Source organism: Panicum hallii, chromosome 5 (genome assembly GCF_002211085.1).
Source record: "Panicum hallii strain FIL2 chromosome 5, PHallii_v3.1, whole genome shotgun sequence".
In the NCBI taxonomy this organism is placed as follows: Eukaryota; Viridiplantae; Streptophyta; class Magnoliopsida; order Poales; family Poaceae; genus Panicum; species Panicum hallii.
Window position 1 is genome coordinate 48,397,536 of NC_038046.1, and position 22,098 is coordinate 48,419,633.

The 22,098-nt window shown below is 48.8% G+C and overlaps 1 protein-coding gene and 2 long non-coding RNA genes across 3 annotated transcripts; 1 reads left to right on the forward strand and 2 right to left on the reverse strand.

Moving 5' to 3' along the window:
• Window positions 1-5,995: 5,995 nt before the first annotated feature.
• On the forward strand, window positions 5,996-7,778 carry LOC112895131. Its single transcript, XR_003229142.1, has 2 exons — window positions 5,996-6,694; window positions 7,284-7,778. It is a non-coding gene; the product is annotated as an uncharacterized LOC112895131 (long non-coding RNA).
• Window positions 7,779-10,255: 2,477 nt separating this feature from the next.
• LOC112894295 (probable sarcosine oxidase) lies at window positions 10,256-11,801 on the reverse strand. Its single transcript, XM_025961952.1, has one exon. The coding sequence runs from the start codon at window positions 11,735-11,737 to the stop codon at window positions 10,499-10,501; it is 1,239 nt and encodes a 412-aa protein (XP_025817737.1). The 5' UTR covers window positions 11,738-11,801; the 3' UTR covers window positions 10,256-10,498.
• Window positions 11,802-15,369: 3,568 nt separating this feature from the next.
• LOC112892052 lies at window positions 15,370-15,796 on the reverse strand. Its single transcript, XR_003228653.1, has 3 exons — window positions 15,777-15,796; window positions 15,607-15,682; window positions 15,370-15,513 (listed from the first exon to the last, which is right to left on the reverse strand). It is a non-coding gene; the product is annotated as an uncharacterized LOC112892052 (long non-coding RNA).
• Window positions 15,797-22,098: the final 6,302 nt, after the last annotated feature.

Below are 22,098 nucleotides of genomic sequence, written 5' to 3' on the forward strand. Positions count from 1 at the left end.
CGCGAGCTGGGGGTTGTTGCAGCAACACTCCCCCCGGACTTGCCTGATGATGAGTTGGGAGTCCCCTTTGACCAGGAGCTCTCGGACCCCCAGGGACAGAGCCGCCGTAAGTCCGAAGATTAAGGCCTCATACTCCGCCATGTTGTTGGTGGCCTCAAAATCAAGGTGCACCATGTACTTTAGCTGCTCGCCACGTGGGTCGATGAGGACCACGCCAGCCCCGGCCCTCTTGCTGCGGGCGGACCCGTCAAAGAAGAGGGTCCAGTGAGGCCTGGTGAAGACCGGAGCCCTGTCCTCCGGACGCGGGGGGTCCATCCCTTGGTCCGGACCCCCAAAGGCGCTTGGTGCCAGCGTCCATTCCGCGATGAAGTCAGCAAGGATCTGGCTCTTGACGGCGTGACGCGGCTGGAAGTCAAGCTGGAACCCCGCGAGCTCTGCAGCCCACTTGGCGATGTTGCCTGTGGCGTTGGAGTTGTGGAGGATGGCCCTCAATGGATAGGCGGTCACCACCACAATCTTGTGGGCCTGAAAGTAGTGGCGGAGCTTCCTGGACGCTACAAGTATAGCATAAAGGAGCTTATGCGTTTCAGGATACCTGGCCTTTGCCTCATGAAGGACCTCACTGACGTAGTAGACCGGCTTCTGGACGGTCCTGACTCTGCCAGGTGGACTGGATCCTTCAATTTGGGCTGAGGACCCTTCGGCCCCCAAGCTGCTCAGAGCTCCTCCGGGTCGGAACCCGGCCGGACCCTCCGAAGCAGGGCCGGTTGCTGGAGTGGAGGAGGCCGGGCCTCCTTCTCCCTCAGGGGGGTCCACAGGGGCCCCCTGCGAGGGAAACTCGGACCTCTCGGTACCAGCACCATGCTGATCACTTCGGTCATTGCTGCAAGATAAAGAAACAGTGTCTCACCTGGGTCCGGAGCGACCAGGACCGGCAAGGAGGTAAGGTACTGCTTCATCTCTTGGAAGGCACGTTCTGCCTCTTCGGTCCATAGAAACGGGCCGGACCCCCTCATCAACTTGAAGAAGGGTAGCGCCCTCTCCGCCAGCCTCGAAATGAAGCGGCTGAGGGCTGCAAGGGACCCCGTCAACCTCTGTACATCTTTGAGGCGTGCAGGAGATCTCATTGCCTCGATCGCCCGGACCTTGTCCGGGTTGGCCTCGATCCCCCGGTGGGAGACCAGGAAACCAAGGAGCTTTCCCGCCGATACGCCGAAGACGCACTTCTCGGGGTTAAGCTTGGTGGAGGTCGCCCGTAACTTGTCGAAGACTTGAGCTAAGTTTTCTAAGAGTGAATTCGACTCTCTAGTCTTGACAACGATGTCATCAACATACACCTCGACTATATCTCTAACCAAATCAGCTAGAGTGATGTTCATTGCTCGGGCAAAGGTGGGTAGAGCATTAAGTAACCCATAAGGCATCACTACATAACAATAAAGTCCATCCACTGTTACAAAAGCTGTGTGCTTCCTGTCATCACAAGCCATCTTGATTTGGTGGAAACCAGAATAGGCATCTATGAAGGACAGCAAATCACACCCGGAGGTGGAGTCTACAATCTGGTCTATACGCGGAAGTGGATAAGGGTCTTTTGGACATGCCTTGTTTTGATTGGTGTAGTCGATGCACATCCGAAGCTTCCCGTTGGCCTTTGGGACTACAACCGGGTTGGCCAACCATACAGGATGGTAGACCTCCTTGATGAAGCCAGCCTGCAGCAGCTTGCGGACCTCTTCATGGATGAAGTTTTGCCGCTCGATGGACTGCTTGCGTGGCTTCTGCCGGACCGACCTGGCGTCGGGGTGGATCTTCAGATGGTGCTCAATCACCTCCCTAGGGATCCCGGGCATCTGTGACGGTTCCCAAGCGAACACGTCAACATTTGCCCGGAGGAAGGCGATGAGCGCGCTTTCCTATTTCTCTCCCAGGTTGCCACCGATGCGGGTGGTCTGGGAGGTCTCCGCTCCGACCTGGACGGTCTTCACGGGGACATCGTCCGTGTCGGACGGATGGACCTTCGGTGCCTTGGCCAGGGCCTTGACTCGTGAGGTCGAGGGGTCGGACCCTAGGGTGCCAGCTGCAGGGGCAAGCCCCGTAGCCAGCGCATGGAGCTTTTCGACCGCTACAGCAGCAGCGGCCCGATCGCTTTGGACGGTGAGGACGCCCGCCGGAGAGGGCATCTTTAGGACCAGGTACCCGTAGTGGGCAACAGCCATGAACCGGTACAGGGCCGGTCTGCCGATGATGGCGTTGAAGGGGAGGTTAACTTCCGCGACCTCGAACTGCACGTTCTCGGTACGGAAATTGTCCTCCGTCCCGAACGTAACCGGTAAGGTGATGGTCCCTACCGGGTACACGGGATCGGGGCCCACTCCTGAGAATGGGCGTGATGGAGCCAGCTTGGACTCCGGGATCTGCAGGTGCTTGAACGCCGCATAGCTGATGACGCTGAGGCCGGCGCCTCCGTCGATCAGCACATGGTGAAGACGAACATTGGCGACGGTGGGCGCCGTGATGAGCGGCAGCACCCCTGCACCCGCCATGTTCTCTGGGCAGTCGGATGGCCCAAAGGAGATGGTGATGCCCTTCCACCGCTGGTGGGGCGCCGCCCTTGGCACCCCTGGTTTCACCGAGAGGACCTCCCGGCGAAGGGCCTTCACGTCTCGCCGGGAGACGAGCTCCGAACTGCCACCGTACATAACGTACAGCTTTTTGCGGCGCTCATCCCCGCCGGACTCGGAATCGGACTGCTGGAACAGTCCCTTGAGGTCTTTATTGGGGGTTTGATACCCCAACTCCCTCTCAGTCGCAGCAGCGTCGGCATCAGAGGCCTTCTCCTTGCCGGACCGCCGCGGAGGGGAGGAGCCTTCCTTGGAGGCTTGGTCACACCTCTTGCTGAGGCGTTCCGCGAGCTTCTGGATCTCGCGGCACTCAGCGGCGCTGTGGCGAGCCCCAGGATGAACAGGGCACGACCCGGGGTCGGTGCGCTGCTGTCGTGGGCGCTTGCCGCGGGAGTTCTGGCCCCCGGTCGTTGCAGCCGCAACGGCCGGACCCCCGATCCATGACTTGTCGAAGCCACGGTTCTTCTTGTTCTTCTTCTTGCCGCTGCCAGGTGCAGCGACACTGGGCCCGCTCGTTTGAGCAGGTCCTGCCTGAGTTGCAGAGTGCCACGCACGGCCTTCTGCAGCTCGGGCGCATTTGTCCGCCAGAGCGAACAGGGTGGTGACGGCTTCCACCTGGTGGGTCGCCAGCTTCTCTAACATCTTCTCGTCTCGGACCCCCTGTCGGAAAGCCGTGATAATAGATGCATCGGAGATACGTGGGATGGTTCCACGTACCTTAGTGAAGCGGGAGATGAAGGCCCGGAGGGTTTCCCCGGGTTGTTGCCTCACGGCGTGGAGGTGGGCTTCCACACCATGCTGTTGGTACGCACTGGCGAAGTTCGCCGTGAACTGTGCGCAGAGTTCTCCCTAGGAATGGATGGATCCCGGGGTAAGGTTCATGAGCCAGGTCCGGGCCGGCCCGGTCAAGGCTACATGAAAGTAACTTGCCATGACGGCTTCGTTACCCCCGGCCGCCGTGATGGCGGTGATGTAGACCTGCAGGAACTCTGACGGGTTGGAGGACCCATCATATTTTTCCGGCAGGTGAGGCCGAAACTTGGACGGCCAGGCGACCACACGAAGGTGGTCTGCGAGCGCTGCACAGCCCACGCCCGATACCGGCACTTGGGCGAGTCCTTGCGGCCTGGCCGCAGCCGCATCGAGCTCGGGCGCAAGGTCCCGACCCTCAATGTTGAGCCGTCGGTTGCGTGCTCGCTCGATGGAGATCCTGGCATCCTCTCCCGCATGCCTGCGGTTGAGCTCTGCCCGGAGGTACTCAGTCCGTGCACTCCTTACTGATGGTGAGTGCACAGAACCGGATGCGCCGCCCTGGCGACGGCGCTGCCTGGATACAGACCCCCCGCTGAGCCTGGGGAAGCCTGTGCCAGGTTGAGGAGGCGGTCGACGTCGTCACGCCATTGTCTGTGCGCGTCTAGCGACGCCGCTTCACCAGGGGGGTTGCGGAGCAACTCCCTGGCTGCCATGAGGGGCCCGCTCGGTGGGAGCACCGATTGGGCCACGGAGTCCCGCTCTGCTGCACATGGTGGAGCAGCACGCGGAGCCACCCTGGAGGCGTGACGGCGCGAGGCGTGTGGCGCTGTCGATGCCACTTCTTCACCGATCAGGAGGTCATGGTGACCATTTTCCTGCGCCATTGAAGTCGCGAAGGTCGACCTAGCGCAAACCAAAACCCTCCCCCTACCTGGCGCGCCAAATGTCGGAGGAATTCTCCAGCCGGGTGGCGGAGAGCACCCGCCTAATCCTAGTTAAGGATGGGTTTGGAGGGGGCTCAGGAGCGCTCGATCGGTGGACAGATGAACGCAGGAAGGACACGCAGATTTAGAGTGGTTCGGGCCGCCGTAGCGTAATACCCTACGTTCACTTTGGTGTTGTATTGGCTGCGTGAGCCTGAATGGAAAGCAGCCTAAACTTGCGTGTGTGCAACCTGGAACTTGGAACGTCTAGTGTGAGTGTTCTTTTTTATCCCTGTGTTCTAACGAGTGCATTCTCCCTTTTATAGTCCAAGAGGAGTGCTTACACTGAGCGGGACCCCGACATGTGGGTCCGGCCAACAGGAGCTTGTTCTACGAGAGATATGGAGGTCATCTCCTCGAGCTCCTCTCCGTAGTCCTCTCGATCGGGAAGTTGATGTGCGTATCCACAGTCGGGATACAGCCGTGTACAGCCTTGTCTTGTACAGTGTTCGGTGTCAGCGTTGCCCAACAGTGTAGCCGTGCTGTCACTGTTGGGATGGAACCTCCAGTCAGGGGGTGAGCCAGCGCTGGCTCGTACCATGCGCACTGTTACAGCGCAAGCCTTAGCACGCCTATTACAGACCATCATCACGCGCGCAGCACCGTGACGGGACTGCACACAGTCCGCGCACTGTGCGCGGTGATACGACGCGCCGCCTTCGGATCAGGCGGGCTCGTGGTGTCAGCTTACCTGCCCCGTGTGTTAGTGGCAGGCCGCACCTTTTGACCTTGGCGCGCCCAACTCAGCTACCGCATTAAATGCTGGTAGGTGGAGAGGCGACCCGTAAGGGGCCTCCGGCCGCAGGCACGCGGCGGGGTCAGCCCCGCTCCTCCCGCTGGGCAGCACATGGCGGCACCGGACCCCTTCCCGGGGGAAAGAGGGGTCCGGGGCCCCCGTGGCCGGCCGGAGCGGGCTGGCCTGTGATGGTCTGGCCATCACACGTGGCGGCCCCGGACCTCCCAGGGGAGGCCGGGTCCGCAGGGGTTACCCGAGAGCTCTCCCGCTCACGTGGGTGTGCAGAGGGCCCGGACCTCACGGAGCTCGGGGAGGGTTCGGAGGCCGTGGTCCCAGCTGTCAGGCCCGGAGGCCGTATGCCACGCGGCCCAGAGGCGAGGGGGAGCGGGGATTATGAGAAGTCCCAGGACCTGGTCACCCTAGCAGGAGGTACCCCTATCTGTATGTACCGACAGATGCATAGTAAAATCTATGAATCTAGAAAAACTAAAACGACTAATAATCTGAGACGGAGGGAGTAATCCGTGAGTAGAAAGGTGTACCAATAGTAATTACCCTAAAGATGCAGCCCTCAAGGTTGAACATCTCTAGAAAATATGGTACCACGGTATTGTTCTTTTGTATGGTTTCTGACGCCATATGTAACCTCTTATGCTCGAAGGATTCCTGGAGCAGCGAAGGCATCGAATCACTGTTGTCAAATGAAATTACAGCGCGTGGCAACGGGTCGGCCAATAAAATATTGATTATGATACTGTTCACAATCTGGCCGTTCCTACGCGTTTGCCACGTTATCGGGCCACACTTGCGTAGCCTCTACGCAGCTTGCCGCGAGGCGTGTTGATTTTCACCGCCCGTGTCTCAAGAAGATATCGACGAGTTCGCACGCATCCCAGTCCGCTCCTATGATCTCCTTCCTCGCTCACTTCGCCTACTCCGCCTTCTCTCTCGATGACGCCTCCATCTCCTTTCTGCTGTGGTGCTACCCTTCCCGGACCTCTTGTGGGGTGGAAGCTACAACAGCGATTGAGAGGAGACGGGATGCCGCGACGGGGATGGCACATGGCAGAAGAAGCATCCACCACACCGACATCGAGGTGTGCGCAGGCTCCGGTTATGTGCGGCCACCGGTGGATGCCGAACATTCAGAGATAGACAGCCGGTGGTGGTTTGCGTGCATCGGCGCTGCGTCGACGCCACAAACGTTCCCATCACCAGCCGTCCATCCCCCTCGACTCCTCTCCGTGATTCCACCGGCCAAGGTTCAGCTGATAGCGTGGGTTAGTGCCATGATTTCGATGTCAGATGACCACATCAGATAGCTATTTGATCAGGGTGCGGCAACGTTGGTTCTTATTCGTCGACAACTGCGGCAACTCCATCGTGGCGGACCACCTCGACCCCGGTGCTATAGGATCAGGGTTCCCTATGTCCGGGGGACCTCAGGGAATCACCGGGTGCATAGCCAACGCTGCCGGCCCAGTGCCCAGTTCAGCATCAGTCAATTGCCTGTGTCACGGTTTGATGGCATCCTTTAGGAGGCACCATTGCAGGGAAGGTGATACAGATGTTATTTCGGAGAACAAAATATCATCCACGTACGTTGTACTGTTCTCTGAACTTTGCCAGCGTGCAATTCAAATCTGTTGCAGCCAAATGTTTGATGGCATTCCTTTCCAAATGCTATCTGAAATGCAAATAGTCATAGTTCTACTGTCATATATTCAAAGCATTTTCGAGCCCTTTCTGGATGTACCTTCCCGTTGTCATAGCAACTCTTCTGGTCATTTTTTCCCCATTTGTGCGTACCAGGGCATCAGGCCCACTTTGATGTTGGCAGCTTACATACCTACAAACTGATCTGTAGTATAAGCCGCCCTCTGCTTCGTAATCTAAATCCTGGACTGCTATCCTTCTCTGCAATTTCTGGATTTAGTACGTGTTCCACTTCCTGTTTTTAGGTTTGTAGATATCTCTGACAATTTTAGGTCTGTTTAGTTGTTTCCCTTTGACTGATATGTTGTCCTGCAGAAGATAGAATTGAAGGGAGATGAGAGAAAAATATATCGAAGTTGCTTTGTTGCATATATCAGAGATTAGTTTTCTCAGAACTTTTCTGTTAGTGGCTAGCCTATGCGTCTTTTCACCTTTGCATATCTTATTCTTTGATTTTATTATCGTCATCAGGAAGCAAAGAGCCATGGTTGCTATGTTTTCACATTTCAAATGGACTGCTAGGCGCATTACTTCTTGATTTATTGAAGACCCTGCCATCCTGAAGCCATGCGGTCAAGCATGGCAATGCAAAAGTTTCTTGGTTGTCCTGCAACAGGTTTCGTGCAAGTTTCATATGACTTTTCATATGTGAATCTTTGTCACTGAAATTGCCTGATGAAGTGCACTCAATTTATCGCCTACTTAGTTATTCATTTCCATTTTGACGGCTAATAGAAGATCTCTACTCTCTTATGTCCACTAAAGTTCCCTTCAAACAGAAATGCTATTTGTCTGTCCAAAATTAAAATACTATGCCTTCCTCAAATGTTAATATGTAGGTCAATTGTAGGGCTGCTTAGCCATCTAGGTTTACCTGTGTTGTATCTCTAAAATACAACCAATGGATAGCAAATGACTAATCAATTGGGTGGTGTTCTATGAAGGTAATGTAATATGTTTATATTTGCCGGAGTTTTGCTTACCTTCATCTTAAGATTCATGTGTTTTGTGAATCTGTTAGCTGACCCTGTTAATTTATGGAATCATGGTGCTACAGTAACTTATATTTTTCATCCTCTGTGCATATTGTCAATATCAGCTCGGGTTGTTCCTACTATATTTTCTAAGGGTAAAGAATGATGAGACGTCCTGTGAATCCTTTTTCTTTTCTTTTACATTCTGATTCGGTTGCTTAGCATTTTATTGTCCAAAGGGTACGTAAGTACACATATTTGTAAAAAATTCTATGTGCTAGCTGTATTGCTGACGAAAAAGGATTTGACGCAAATTTGAGTTTACACTGGTAACAACCATTTTGTTGGGTTTAGTAGCCTATCCTGCAAAACTTGCAAAGCTGATGCATCGCTTACATTTTGCTTCTGGCAATGTACCAAACTGCATGCTTCGAGTGGTTGTCTAATAGTCCTTTCAGAAAGCCTTTTTTTTCCTAAGTGCTCTTCCAAGCTACCTTCTGCGTGTAGTGTTTGTGGCTGTTTTATTAATTTAGTCTTCCACAATCTTCTTTAATGATACGTGATTAGCAAAATCAAGTGATTTCAAGAAATAAAGAGACCAAGAGAAGTATGGACAATAGCAACACATGATTACAAACATAACCTACCAGTACAGGCGCAGCGTAGCGCGACATCCATCCTAGTATCGTTCTAATCTTGTGTGCTTTTGCGTTCATCCATTGCAACCCTGGATATGCCAGTGTTTCCCTTCATTTCCCAACATATTTGCAAAAAGATCGAGCCCTACGATGAGTAGCATTATTGGCGGGGTCAGGTGTCACGCGGCAGCCACAGCATCAATGTGGGGACAGCTACCGAGCTCCTCTTGTTGCAGGAGGTGGGGAACGATAGGACGTGGGTGTCTCGAGGGTGCTTGGATCGTAAGGGATAAAGTCGCGTCGTATATTTTAATATCAATTAGGAGGAGCTAATTATAAAACTAATTGCGGAAGTTTAAAACTAATTTATGAAATAAATCTATTAAAACTAATTAATCTATAATTAGCTGGGCTAATTATGGATTAATTAGACTTAATAGATTCGTCCCGCGAATTAGCTAGAAATTATGCAATTAATTTTATTATTAATATACATTTAATATTTTCCATTAGCAACTAAATATTCGATGCGATATGATGAAAGTTGAGCGCCGGATCAAACAAGACCTCAGTCTCGTGCTCATCTGTTATACGGCAATCTGCTCCCAATACGAGTCAGTGGCAGGTGCCATTTGCCACCGGAGGCTGTGAGGACTGATTAGGCTAATTATAATAGGGTTTCATGGCGAGTTTCATAATATTAATTACCATGACACATTAGCAGTTTTGATGATGTGGCACTGATTTAATGAGGGAAGAGAGGGAACCAGTTTCATCCCCATGATACTCCTAACTCGTTTCCAAGACGTTGGAAATAGCGTGAAACGACCGCTGTGACCGCCGTTGTTTCATGGGGGATCCCGTGCGCTAATAGATCAACTAGCATTTAATTACACTGGTTAGTTTTGGAAATAGTAAAATGAAACTCTCTATTGAGATACAGTATTTCATTCATTTCTAAACTGACGTGGCATTCTTGGAAATAGGGATATGAAAACCCCTATTTTGATTAGCCTTGCTGACTTGCAGCGGTGCTGGTGGTCTGGATCCATCGATTGAATTCTACCATTGATCATTGATCGGACGTTCATACAAAGGTTTACTCTCTCCGTACTTAAATAAATATCGCTCAAAAAGTATGTTTACATTTATTTATTGACGGAAGGAGTATGATCTATCCCATCCCCACCGCCAATCGCGTGAACGACGACCCGTCAATTCTGGCGTTCCCAAGCGGCCAGGCTTCGCTCAGATCACATGGCCAATTCAGAGTCGTCTACAACTCTACATGGCTACATGCACTGGTACAGGCAGTGCTGGCGACGGTACAGGGCCAATGAGATTTCCAAACTGAAATACTTCCAAGTTCCAAGCCAGCCTTATTTTGTCAGTATCGAATGCAACGAATGAGACAAGTTCCAAGATGAAACACGGATGTCGACTCAGGATCAGTAGCAATCAATCAATCAATCACACACTCTCTCTCTACCAAGGAAAACGGCCTATGAAGTTTCGTCCTGGTCCTTCCTTTTGCTTGGAAAGGTAACGCGTAGCAGCAAAGCATTGCCCTAATATGCAATTTCTGATCGCCAACACAAACTAATATTTCCATGCAAAAGACAAAAAGATTTTGCTAGAAATATACCCTTATTATCAATCTACCAACAGTCCAACACCCAAGGACCCTGTTTTTGCTGCAAAAATATCAGAAAACTTGTCGCATTCTGCAAAAGGACTACACAACTACACTGCAAAATAAGATCCGAACTAAGTAAGAACCACTGTTAAACTGAATAACATGCATATATGTTCTTTCAGGTTAAACCAAGAAAAGGTAGAAAAGGGTCAGCACATACCGTACTTTTAATTCCCCCTCGAACTCAAATGCATTTATGTTTTTCGATAATGGTGCTTAGTTCATAGACTTAGCACTGACTTTACTTGTTTCACTTCAAACTTGCAACCATTACATGCAACTTGCTGATCCAATTAGTTACTAAGTTATTTCAACGCGTGACATGAATCATATGGATAATACTCTGGACGATACACATCCGATCCATGATCGACGTCACTAGTAATCCTTGGCATTTCCCATGGGGTTGCCATCGAAACGGTTGATCCTGTAGTGGCCGAGCTCCACGCCGGCCTCCACCGCCGTATTGGCCTTGCCGTCGATGGCCATCTCGGCCAGGATCCTCCCCACCGCCGGCCCCATCTTGAACCCGTGCCCGGAGAACCCGGCCCCGACCACCACGTCCTCCCCGAAGTCCCCGCCGAGGAAGTCGATCACGAAGTCCGCGTCCGGCGTCATTGAGCACATGCACGACTGCCGGATCACCGGCCCGCCGGCGGCCTCCACGTGGCCTGCCATGGACTCCTCGATCCACCTGGCCACGCGCTTGGTGACTTCGCGGTCGCCGGAGACCCAGTCACGGCCGTCCGGGTCGCACGGCGGCCCGCCGTCGCAGCTGATCTTGATCAGGCCCGGGAGCTCCAGCGACGGCGTGCCGTACACGGGCGGGTCGCCGTAGCTGGAGAACGTCGGGAACCCGGCCTTCGCCGTAAGGTTGCGCTCGCAGCCGGGCTTGATGCGCCAGTACAAGGTCAGCGTGTGCAGCGGCTGGATGGGGAGCTCCACGCCGGCGACGGACCTGAGCAGCTTGCTCGCCCAGGCGCCCACCGTGACGACGCACTTGGCGCCGTGGAACTCCTCGCCGCTGCTCGTCTTCACCACGACGCCACCCTCCGGCCCCTTCTCGATGCTGACGACCTCGGCGTTGTCCCTGACCGCGGCGCCCTTCTTGACGGCGAGCGCCTGGAACATGGCCACCGCCTTGGTCGCGCTGAGAACGCCGCCGCCGTGCTCGCTCACCGCGGTCAGCCATCCGTCCGGGACGCGGAAGGCGCCTCCCCACCTGAGGGCCAGGTCCATCTCCTCCGCGCCGGCGTTCTCGACGGCAGCGACAAGCGAGGCGTTGCTGCGCGGGCCCATGGAGAGATGCGGCGCCGGGGTGAGCACGCGGTAGCCGCACTCGGCCTCGGCGTCCGCCCAGAGGCGGCGGGCGAGGCGCACCATGGGCAGGTACCGCGCCTTCGCGTAGGCGTCGCGGATGATGCGGGACTCGCCGTGCGAGGAGCCCCGGTGGTGGAGAAGGTCGAAGCGCTCCAGGAGCAGGGCGCGCGCCCCGCGAGACGCGGCCGCGTGCGCCGCGCAGCTGCCCATGATGCCGGCACCGACGACGATCACGTCGAACTCGAAACGGTGGCCGGCGGAAGCGGTGACCTGGGGAAGTGCGAGTGAAGCGGCCATGGCGCAAATCCTGCTTTGCTCTGGGCTTGTGGCCTTTTTTTACAAGCAAAGCGTAGGTGATGCTCTTATAGTCTCGTTGACGACGACTCAGACGAAAACAAACGAGGCAAAATGTTGCAAACCACATTGAAAAGATAAAAGGCTCTCTTCGATCCTAGTTCTAATGTATAAAAATACTAAACTTTAGCATTAACACTTCCAAACATAAGTGCTAATAAGGGTGCTAAAGTTTAGCCAAATTCAAAAATAAGAGGAAAACATTAGATGGAAAAAAGGAGCTAATAGGTGCTAAACTTTAGCCCTTAGTATTAGCACCTCCAAACAGGGGAAAAACCAAACAGAGAAAACAATGGTAAGAGAAAACAAAAAGGAAATAAAGGTCATACGACTAAGGGTGTGTTCGTTTCCGGGTACCTAAACTTTAGAGGGGTCACATCAAAGAGAATCTTATCATTTAGAAGTATTAAATAAAGTCTAATTACAAAACTAATTGCAGAACCCTAGTGCTAATTCGCGAGACGAATCTAATGAGGTATATTAGTCCATGATTAGTGAATAATTACTGTAGCATCACTGTGGCAAATTATGGATTAATTAGGCTCATTAAATTTATCTCGCGAATTAGCACCTAGCTGTGCAAAAAGTTTTATAAACAGATTTTATTTAATACTTCTAAATAGCAAGATTCTTTTTGATGTGATGGATCTAAAGTTTAGATAGTAGGAAACGAACAGGCCCTAAGTTTTAGAAACTTTTATCCATGGCAAAATAGAACTCCAAGGTGGATGACTACAAGCCATCGGAGTGGGCATTTAAATAGCTCACAAATTCTTTCTTTTCCTTTCACAAATGTATCTCCTATTCACCAATGCGGACGAGGCCTACTGGACTTGAGGTAGGTGAAAAAAGTAACTGCAACTTGGCTTGCTGTATAGAGTACATCTCTGAACCTACCTTGCAAAATTTGTCCGGCCACTTGGTCTTTTCAAAAGCGTTTTAATCAATGTTGTTCATCTGTCTAGCTAGACAGATTGTCAACACTGGTCAGAGCGGTATGGCTGAGCTTGTGAACAGTTTCTGCATGGGTAGGTGGCGTTGGTGACCATTATTGAAGGGCATGAGGACTGCTACACCTAACCATGACCTTGGCCATCATGTGAACTTTGATTGGCCGTTTCAGGGAGCTGAAATTGCAGTTTGCAGGAGACCATGAATCGGTCCAGCTACTTCACGTGTGCTGGCAATACCAGCAGCCAGGACTTGCACAGGTTGAGGGAAAAGGATGGAAGACTCCAAGAGCCGGGTTGGCACCAAACAACGATGGGCCAACGATGCAGTGGGCTGCCTTCCTGTGATCATACGGGTGAAGCTCTACTCTTGCAGTTACATGGGAATGAGCATGAGGCATACTTATACAACTGAAAATGTCATCTTCACATTGATCGGCCATGTTTCTAAAGCTAAGTGTTTTGTTTATTTACAAGAGATAGCCAATGGATTTTTTTTCTTTTGCGAAATGGGATAACTAATTTTTACTATAGTAACAACTAGGGAGATGACCCATATGATTCACCAGGGCTAGTATCGATGTAGCTTTGATAAAATCTCAGCAACATCTACGGTGTGCAAGTTCTATCATGGCTTGCTGCCTAGCTATCAAGACTTTCACATGCGTCGTTCTCTCTCCCCCGCGTCGCTCCCGTCGGGGCGACACGGGCGGAGCCCAGCCCCGCCGCAGCTAGCCCCTCCCTCTCCACGTTCTTCTCCTTGCCGCCGGCGGAGTGACCTACGCGGAAGCTCGTGTGGCCACCGGGAGGGCGGCGGCAAGGCCTCTCGACAACGAAGCTCATCCTCACGCGGGAAGGGACGATTTGGATTCCGGCTTCTCGGGCAACTGGTAGGCGAGGCCGTCCGGATCCGTGGCCACTGAGGCTGGTTCCGGGAAGAGGCTTGGCGGCTGCGGCACTGGGGGATGAGGAGACCCGGTGGCAGCCGTTCACGCAGGTGAGAGTCACGGGTGTTGGCCGCGCGGCAGCAACGATTCGGCACCTGGTGGCTGCGGACTAAGTTTCCTGCACCGGATCCGGCTTTCCCTACCTCAGATACCCTTGCCAGCGTGGTGGGTCCTCGTGCCTTCTCCGGAGCTATGGCTGCCGGTTTTGGTTGCTTCTGCGCCGATCTGCCGCTGTGGGCTGGCATGCTGGTTCTCGAGCATACGCTGGAGGCGTACACGCCGCCACGGCCAACGGGCCACTCTATTGTCCGGCACGGCCGCCATTTCCATCGACCCTGATAGCAGTATCACCATCGATGGACGGTGGTGCTGCTGAGCAGGTTTTCCAAATGAAAGCTCTTCCTGGCAGTGTGTCGGTGTCGACAACGGCGGTGTATTTTTTGCGTCATTTTCGTTTGGGGCATTGTCGTGGTGTAGCCTGCAACTATCGATGGATCTCCAGGTGAAAACTCAACTCCGGCTTGCCGGATGAGGTGGCGACGGCATCTTTTGATGTCGTTCACTTCTTGAAGCGTCGCCTTGGAGGTTCTTGGGTCTGATTTTGTTACTTCAGCAGCATCAGGCGATTCAGATATCAAGTTTCTAAGAACACGAGAGATGTGATGGTCATGTGCTACGTAAAGACTTTGCAGGGATAAAATGGGAGCGAAGAAGGAAATCGAAGTTTAGTCTTCTAGTTTTCTTTTTTTCAAGAGATCCTCATTTGAGGTTTAGAGTGTAAGAACTACAGATGGATATAGGTACCAGTTATCCCATATCTAAAAAATGCTAATGCCATGGTTTTGGGCTGCACAAAAGCAAATTAAATATGTTGTCTAATCTCTCTATTTCTCTACTGAAATTAGTCAAAAATAGCTCCTCGCCAGTCTATTATATATTGATATGAAGTATACAGTTCGATCCCAGCAGCCATGTCTTTCCATGACGACCTAAATCTCATTTATTAGCACTAATCACCACCGAAGATTAAAGACTCCTTACTACAAAAATCATTTTCCAAGGAAGAGACTGTATTTTTCTCAGAAAAAATCCAACCTATAGGAAAACTGACTATTCATTATCGTAAGTCTCAGACATACAAACTGACTGAACTAGTGAATGGATTTCAATCTTGCAAAAAATAAGCCCCACTGTGGTGTTGAAACAGTGCAACCAATCGTGTAACAGAACCAACAACTCCTCTTTATTCGTAGTTAGATTTTGTGATGAATGGTGGTAGATATCAGCTTTTTGTAGAACCAACCTACTCCCTCCGTTCCACTTTATAAGTATTTCTAAGATGCTGCACACCGAATAGTAGAAGCAGAAAATATCCTATGTGCCCTCAAAAGTCTGACAATACTACAAGTTCACTCCCTCAAAAGTCAGACAGTAGTACGTTGTCACTCAATCATCTATTCAGAGAATAATATTAAGTAATGGCCACTAGTATATGCATTAACTGCTACTTGCCCAACGTTTGTACATGCACCTCCTTTATTCGAGTGGCCGGTAACAAAAAAGTTCTACACACATTTCAGTTGCCGCCAGTTTACAAATTTCAGTTCTAAACAAATTCACATTTCACCAAAATTTTGAATCCACTGGAGGCAACTACGGAGTAAAGTTTACAGCTTATAAATAAGACCACTTCATCTCTTTTTTCCTCACTCCATCTCGTATCTTGCTGAGAGCCATGTCATTTGATCTCAATAATCCCCCTTTCTTTGATGACAACGAAGATGGACCAGCAGCAGGAGCAAGTGGTGGTGGCCTCCCGGACCTAAACTTCCCAGCAAGATCAGAAGAGGGTGGGGTTACATTCTCAACTTTTGTACTTTTTTTTTCAGCTAATGAACAGAATCTTTCTTGTTACCTGTTGTCCTTTTGGTAAAAAGCTTTCTTCCTCCTTGTCCTAGATTTTGATGATGATGTGGACCCTTTCAATGTTTCTGCTGAAGCAGCATGTTTTGATTATTCAGGTATAATACATGCAAACTGTACTTAATTTTAAAACTACCTTAATCAGCACAATTCGAGTCTTACATTCATTTACTGCCACCATGAAGATGATGAAGATCCTGTGTATGGCGAAGATTTTCATGTCAACTTAGGTGAAGGCAGTCTCCAAGGACCCAGTGTTCAAGCACATGATCAGCATGCAAATACAAATATTGTGAGAAGAAGAAAGAATTTGATAGAAAAGGAAAGACATGATGTTTATGAAGAATTGCTTCTAATGAGCAACAATGGCAAACTGAAAAAAACAAGCACCACAGTAGTGGCTCAGTTGTTTAATGTCAATAGGTGTCAAGTGCAAACTATATGGAGGGAAGCAAAGAAATGTCGTGCTGCAGGTGTTCCAGTAAATCTTTCTTAAAAAAGAAAGCAAGCATGTGGCCGCCATAAGGTTCAAATTGATTTCTCAAATTTTGACAATACCTTTGAACATGAGAACCACACTCAAGTCTCTAGCTAAAGCATTAGGTGTGAAGAAGACTACCCTCTACCGCTTGTTCAAAGCAGGAAAACTACGCCGCCACACGAACACTATCAAGCCATGTTTGAGAGATGATAACAAAAGGGAGCGACTAAAATATTGTGTGGCAATGGTAGATGCTTTATCAGTTTCTAGTGAGCCAAAGTTTATTGATACGAAGAATATTATTCATATTGATGAGAAATGGTTCAACACAACTAAAAAAGCAAAAAAGTTTTACATGCTGCCGGAGGAAGAAGATCCTTTGAGAACAATTCAAAACAAGAATTCTATTCCAAAATGTATGCTGCTATGTGCTGTAGCACCCCCAAGATACAATAGTGCAGGAGTGTGCTACTTTGATGGAAAAATTGGCATATGGCCATTTGTGTGCAAGGTGTAGTCCTAGTCACAATTAGCAATAAAGTGTGTTTGTTTATTTCCAAGTACTTATTTTCTGTACAACATGTTGTAGGAACCAGCACAAAGGGGTAGTCGAAATAGACCCAAAGGTACTTTAATCACAAAAACCATCAATGTTACTAGGGATGTCAGCAGAAGTTACTTGATTTGTAAGGTTCTTCCAGCTATTGTTGCATCTTGGCCGCGTGAGCATACAAGAGAGACAATCTGGATACAACAAGATAATGTGCGCACACATATAGAGCAAAATGATGAAGCATTCCAACATGTTGTAGCACAAACAGGTCTAGACATTTGGATATTTAACTAGCCTCCTAACTCACCAGACTTGAATGTCCTAGACCTTGGTTTCTTTGCTTCCTTACAGTCCAAAACATTTCTTACAAATTCTAGGAATATGGACAAGCTGATTCAGAATGTGCAAAATGAGTATGCCAGTTATGATGCATCGCTGCTTCGAAGGGTTTATCTCACTTTACAAAGTTGCATGATAGAAATCATGAAAGTTACCGGAGGAAATGGCTACAAGATTCCTCATATCAACAAGGATGGGCTAGAGATGGCAGGAGCACTTCCTGCTGCCCTCAATGTTGACCACGAGCTATACCAAAATGTAATGCAAAGTTTATCATAAGTCTGGAAGTGGAAGGTTTCGATCATTTTGTGTACTCAGAAATATCTTTTGTGTAATCAGGAATGTAATCCCTCATATCAACTGTACTGCTGTTTTCTGTACAGAATCATTAATATTGAGATGAGCATCATAGAATAATTGATATTGAGATGAGCATCATAGAATCATTAATATTGCAGGATTAGATAGTTGCAAACTTGCCACAATTACTACTACTATGAGTACTAGCAAAGCACACATTCATGAACATATTACTACAACTTAAACATGACGCATAGATACCGCCACTATTAGTACTAGCACATCGCACGGTCATAGTCCTAGTCTAATCTTTTTTACGCTTGAAATGTTGCTTCTCACCTATTTCATCGTCTGGCACTGGCTTGTCACTGGCTTCATCTCCCGGCGCCGGCTTCTGGACGTCCGACTTCTCACCGTCTTTGTCGCCTTGCACCGGCTTCTCACCGCCTTCATCGCCTTGCACTGGCTTCTTGACGCCTAGCAGCAACCTTTCAGCACGTGGTGGCGAGGAAGGCGCCTGTGAGCCACCTATAACCTCGTCCCAGAACGCGCTGTTCCCAGTCGGCACTGGCTCTGGCTCCTGGGGGGAGGAACTTGAGCCCCGCCACGATTCTTCCCAGTGCCGCGGACGCGGCTCTCTTCGACTGCACGCCATCTTCCTCCACGACCGGAGGTGCGTCTACATCTCCGGGCTTAAAGGCCATGAATCTCACCCAAAGCGCCTTCTCTCTTGACACAGAGCCCACAGATCTCGAGCTACGCACCCACTCCTGATGGAGTCGCTCCTCCACCCTCCGCCCTCGCGCCCTCATCTGCCGTCGACGTTGCCATTCCAGCTCTTGAGCAGTAGGTGGATCCTCCTCGGAGGAGGGGCCATCCTCCATGGTGCGCTCCTGGTGCTTCCCTGGCAGCGGAGCGGTGTGGAGTGGAGGGAAGCCGGCAAGGTCCAGAGGCAGCCCCTAGATTCGGTAGAGACGGATAGGCAAAATGGGGAGGAGTCGTGGAGACGGGCAAGCAAGGAAGAAGATGGACATTTTTTCTCCCATAGAAACTTGTGGCCGTGGTTGGAGAGAGAAAAAAGGTGGGTGGGTGAGATAAGGCTGTGGGGTCCATGGAATCCTAGAAATGCTTATATTCTGGAACAACCGTTCAAAACTAGAAATGCTTATAAAGTGGAACGGAGGGAGTATCAATTTTACTCATTTTGTTTGCTTTCGTCTTTACTAGTCCGTCTCCCTGTCAGTTGATTGATACGTGGTTATCTACCAGTCACCTGTTTCCCACTGTACAACTGAATCCAACGATTGGACGTTGTTATTAATATATATTTGTTTAGGGCCCGCTTCTTTTTGTTGTGCGCCCGTTAAGACTAGCAAAATGGTGGGTGTGTGATTTGAAAAACTATACCCGATATCTTGTCTTTTGTGTTTGTCGGCCTTATTTACTGTTGGCCCAATATTAAGACTCTTTTTCTGTTGTACCTGTGGGCCTTTTTTACTGTTGGACCAATAAAAACTACATCATTTTTCTGTTGGTTACATGGGAAAAAATGTTAAATTTTGGAGTCCCATTAGCTGAAAAAAATAGCCCATTAAACAAGCAGATCATTTGTCATGCAAAAAAAATAATAGAAAAAAGTGGCAGGAAAATATTTTCATGAAGCCCGCTAGAAAAAAGGCTGGGTTGTTTGCTCCCCCACGACTGTCCATATATATCAAGTCAGATCGTTATCCTACCAAAAAGAAAACACAAGACAAAAAAGGAAAAAAAGCAAGACAACAGATCTGTTCGTCACCACCACCTCCTCCCCCCCTCCCCCCTTCAACCCTTTCTTCAAGCTCTCACATGTGGGGCGTGGAGGATCCTCTCCCCAAAAGCAAGAGAAGGCAAAGGATGGAGCAGATTTGGGCACAAAACAACAGCATCAATTCTCAGGGTGCGGTGGTGGAGGTAAAAACTTGTTCTCCCCTGAGATCCATAACTTTTTGTTGCTTCCAGATCCATTGCTGGATGGCACAAAAAGAAAAAAAATCATCTGATTGCAGATTCATAGGGGTAGAAGAGCCTAGTAGATGAGCCAAAAAACTTGTAGACAGGATAATCTTGAAAAACAATCATCTGATTGCAGAAAATATAGTGTAACTTTGAAAAAACTCTTGACAAAAAATGCTTGAAAAAATGAAATGGATTAACTAAAAATAGAGGGATCGAGCAGATGCATAAGCACACGGAAAAAAACTGACTGTACTGTTATGTATGTACTTTTTTATTTAGCAGGTGACTGAATAAAAAAAATTTGTTTGCCTGCAGGCCAGTGATGGGGGCTTCAAAACTACTAAGGAGAACATGGCAGCAGCAATGTCGTGTGATTCTATGGGCAAGTCGAACAACCTTATGATGGGTGAGTATACATGACTCATGTTGGAACAGATTAGAAGTCCTGTATACCATATAGATACCTTATGATGGTATACCTCAATCCCAAATAGATAGCTTGATGATTCTTGCCCATAGAACTTACGCAACAAATTATGATTCACTTACGCAAGCAAATGAAGAAACAGAAAATACACAACGAATTATTCATGATGACCAACCATACATATCAATCAATGATGTTGTTATTGCAAATGTTGAACATAGTACTGAAACAGCCACAAGAGATATAGAACAAGACAATACGGAAGAAGACATAGAGATTTTTAAACACAGTGAGAGTGTGGAAGTAGCAGCTATATCGCTCAGCGAGAAGGGGGTGAAAGTCTCCATGTGCCAAGAATTGATATGCAGTTTGAAACTCATGAGGAAGCATATGCCTTCTACAACAACTATGCCTTGATTGTGGGGTTTTCAACAATAAAGTCAGGTACATCTCCATGTGCCAAGAATTGATATGCAGTTTGAAACTCATGAGGAAGCATATGCCTTCTACAACAACTACGCCTTGATTGTGGGGTTTTCAACAATAAAGTTAGGTACGTACACCTCAAGGGAAAAATGGGCATCAGGAGAAGTCACAAGGAGAATGTACAAGTGCAACCGCAGAGGGAATCTTGATCATTAGGAATCTGGTCGGGAAAACCAACATGAATCATGTGTCCAGAAAAGCAGTGAGATAAAGAAAAGAAAAGCACTTCAGATCAACAATGATGAAGCTGAGCTTGTGCCAGCAGCAAGGAAGAGACGGTGCAGTGATTGACAAGACAAACTGCCAAGCAGGGATGACAATAGCAAAGAAGAAGGGTGTTTGGGCAGTGACTAGACTGAATCTTGAACACAACCACAACCTACTAGCTCCAGCACTAGCCAAGTTGTTGAGATCTCACAGATTTTTCACAGAGCAAGAGAAAGCTATGATCAGATCTTTTATAGATGTTAATGTGCCGAACAGAAAAATACTAGCATTCCTATCATTTTTAAGAGGGGGAATGAAAAACACAAATTTGGTGAAGACAAATATTAGCAACTACAAAACAAGAGTGACGAGGGAGTGTGGGGAAAATAACATCTCACATGTGGTAAAGTATTTGAAGCAGAAATAAGCTGAAGATCCTATGTTCTTTTTCACATTTGACACAGGAGAAGACTCAAAAGTGAGAAATACATTTTGGGCTTATGGAACAAGCAGGAAATTATATGAACATTATGGTGATGTCATAAGTTTCGATACAACATATGAAATAAATAGATACAACTTGAAATTCGCACCGTTTGTTTGCATAAATGGGCATGGAGATAACCTTCTGTTTGCTGGTGTAGTCCTGAGCGATGAGACAATTCCAACTTTCAGGTGGCTGTTCAGCATATTTCTTACCTGCACGGGGGGAAAGCACCAAAATCTATCATTGCTGATCAGGATGCAGCAATGAGGGCAGCAATTGCATTGGAATTCCCGGAGACAATACACAGAAATTGCTTATTCCATATTATGTCTAAGGCAGAAAAGGTCCTTATGGGACCAGTGTTAACAAACAATCCAAAATTTGCAAGGGACTTGTACGACATCATATTTAATAGTTTAACAGAAGAAGAATTTGAAAGTTGTGGGCATGCATGCTTAATGAGCACCAGGTGCATCACTTGAAGTATTTGAAAGCAATTTATGAAAATAGAAAAAAATTTGTGCCAGTTTACTTCAAGAACAACTTCTTCCCATTCATATGTTCATCACCTCGCAATGAATGTACGAATGCTCGGTTCAAAGAAGTAGCTTTGCTGCACTCAGCATATATACATTCGAAAAACAGGCAAGAGACTTCTACAATATAGAAATATTCTACAGGTTCCAACAGTTGGTAAAAGCTACAGAGAGGTATCTAGCAGATGAGATGGAGAAAGAAAAGGTGTATGTGATATATAAATCTGAGGAACACACAAAGAATGAGGTGAGGCCAAGGAAGTACCTAGTTCTGGTTGATATGGCACAAGAGAATTACATGTGTATCTGTGCATGGTTTCAGAAAGATGGCATCCTGTGTGTCCACATTCTAAGAACGCTAATCCAGATGAACAAGCACACATTACCTGAAAATTACTTCATAGATAGATGGAGGCCAATTGAAAGAAAAGAAGTTAGAAATGCGACAACATTCATACCAGCTGAGCTGACAGGAAGCAACAACACTCTTAGATATAACTTACTTTCAAAATGTTTTTGTTGATGTCACTTCGGAAGGGTGCCTGGATCTTGAAAGGACAAATTACATGTTAGCTGAACTCCGAAAGATCCATTCTGAAATGAGAAAGATTCTGATTAGAGAAGAAAATGGTAACATCAGGAATGAACCACAACAGCAGTCGGCTACAAATCA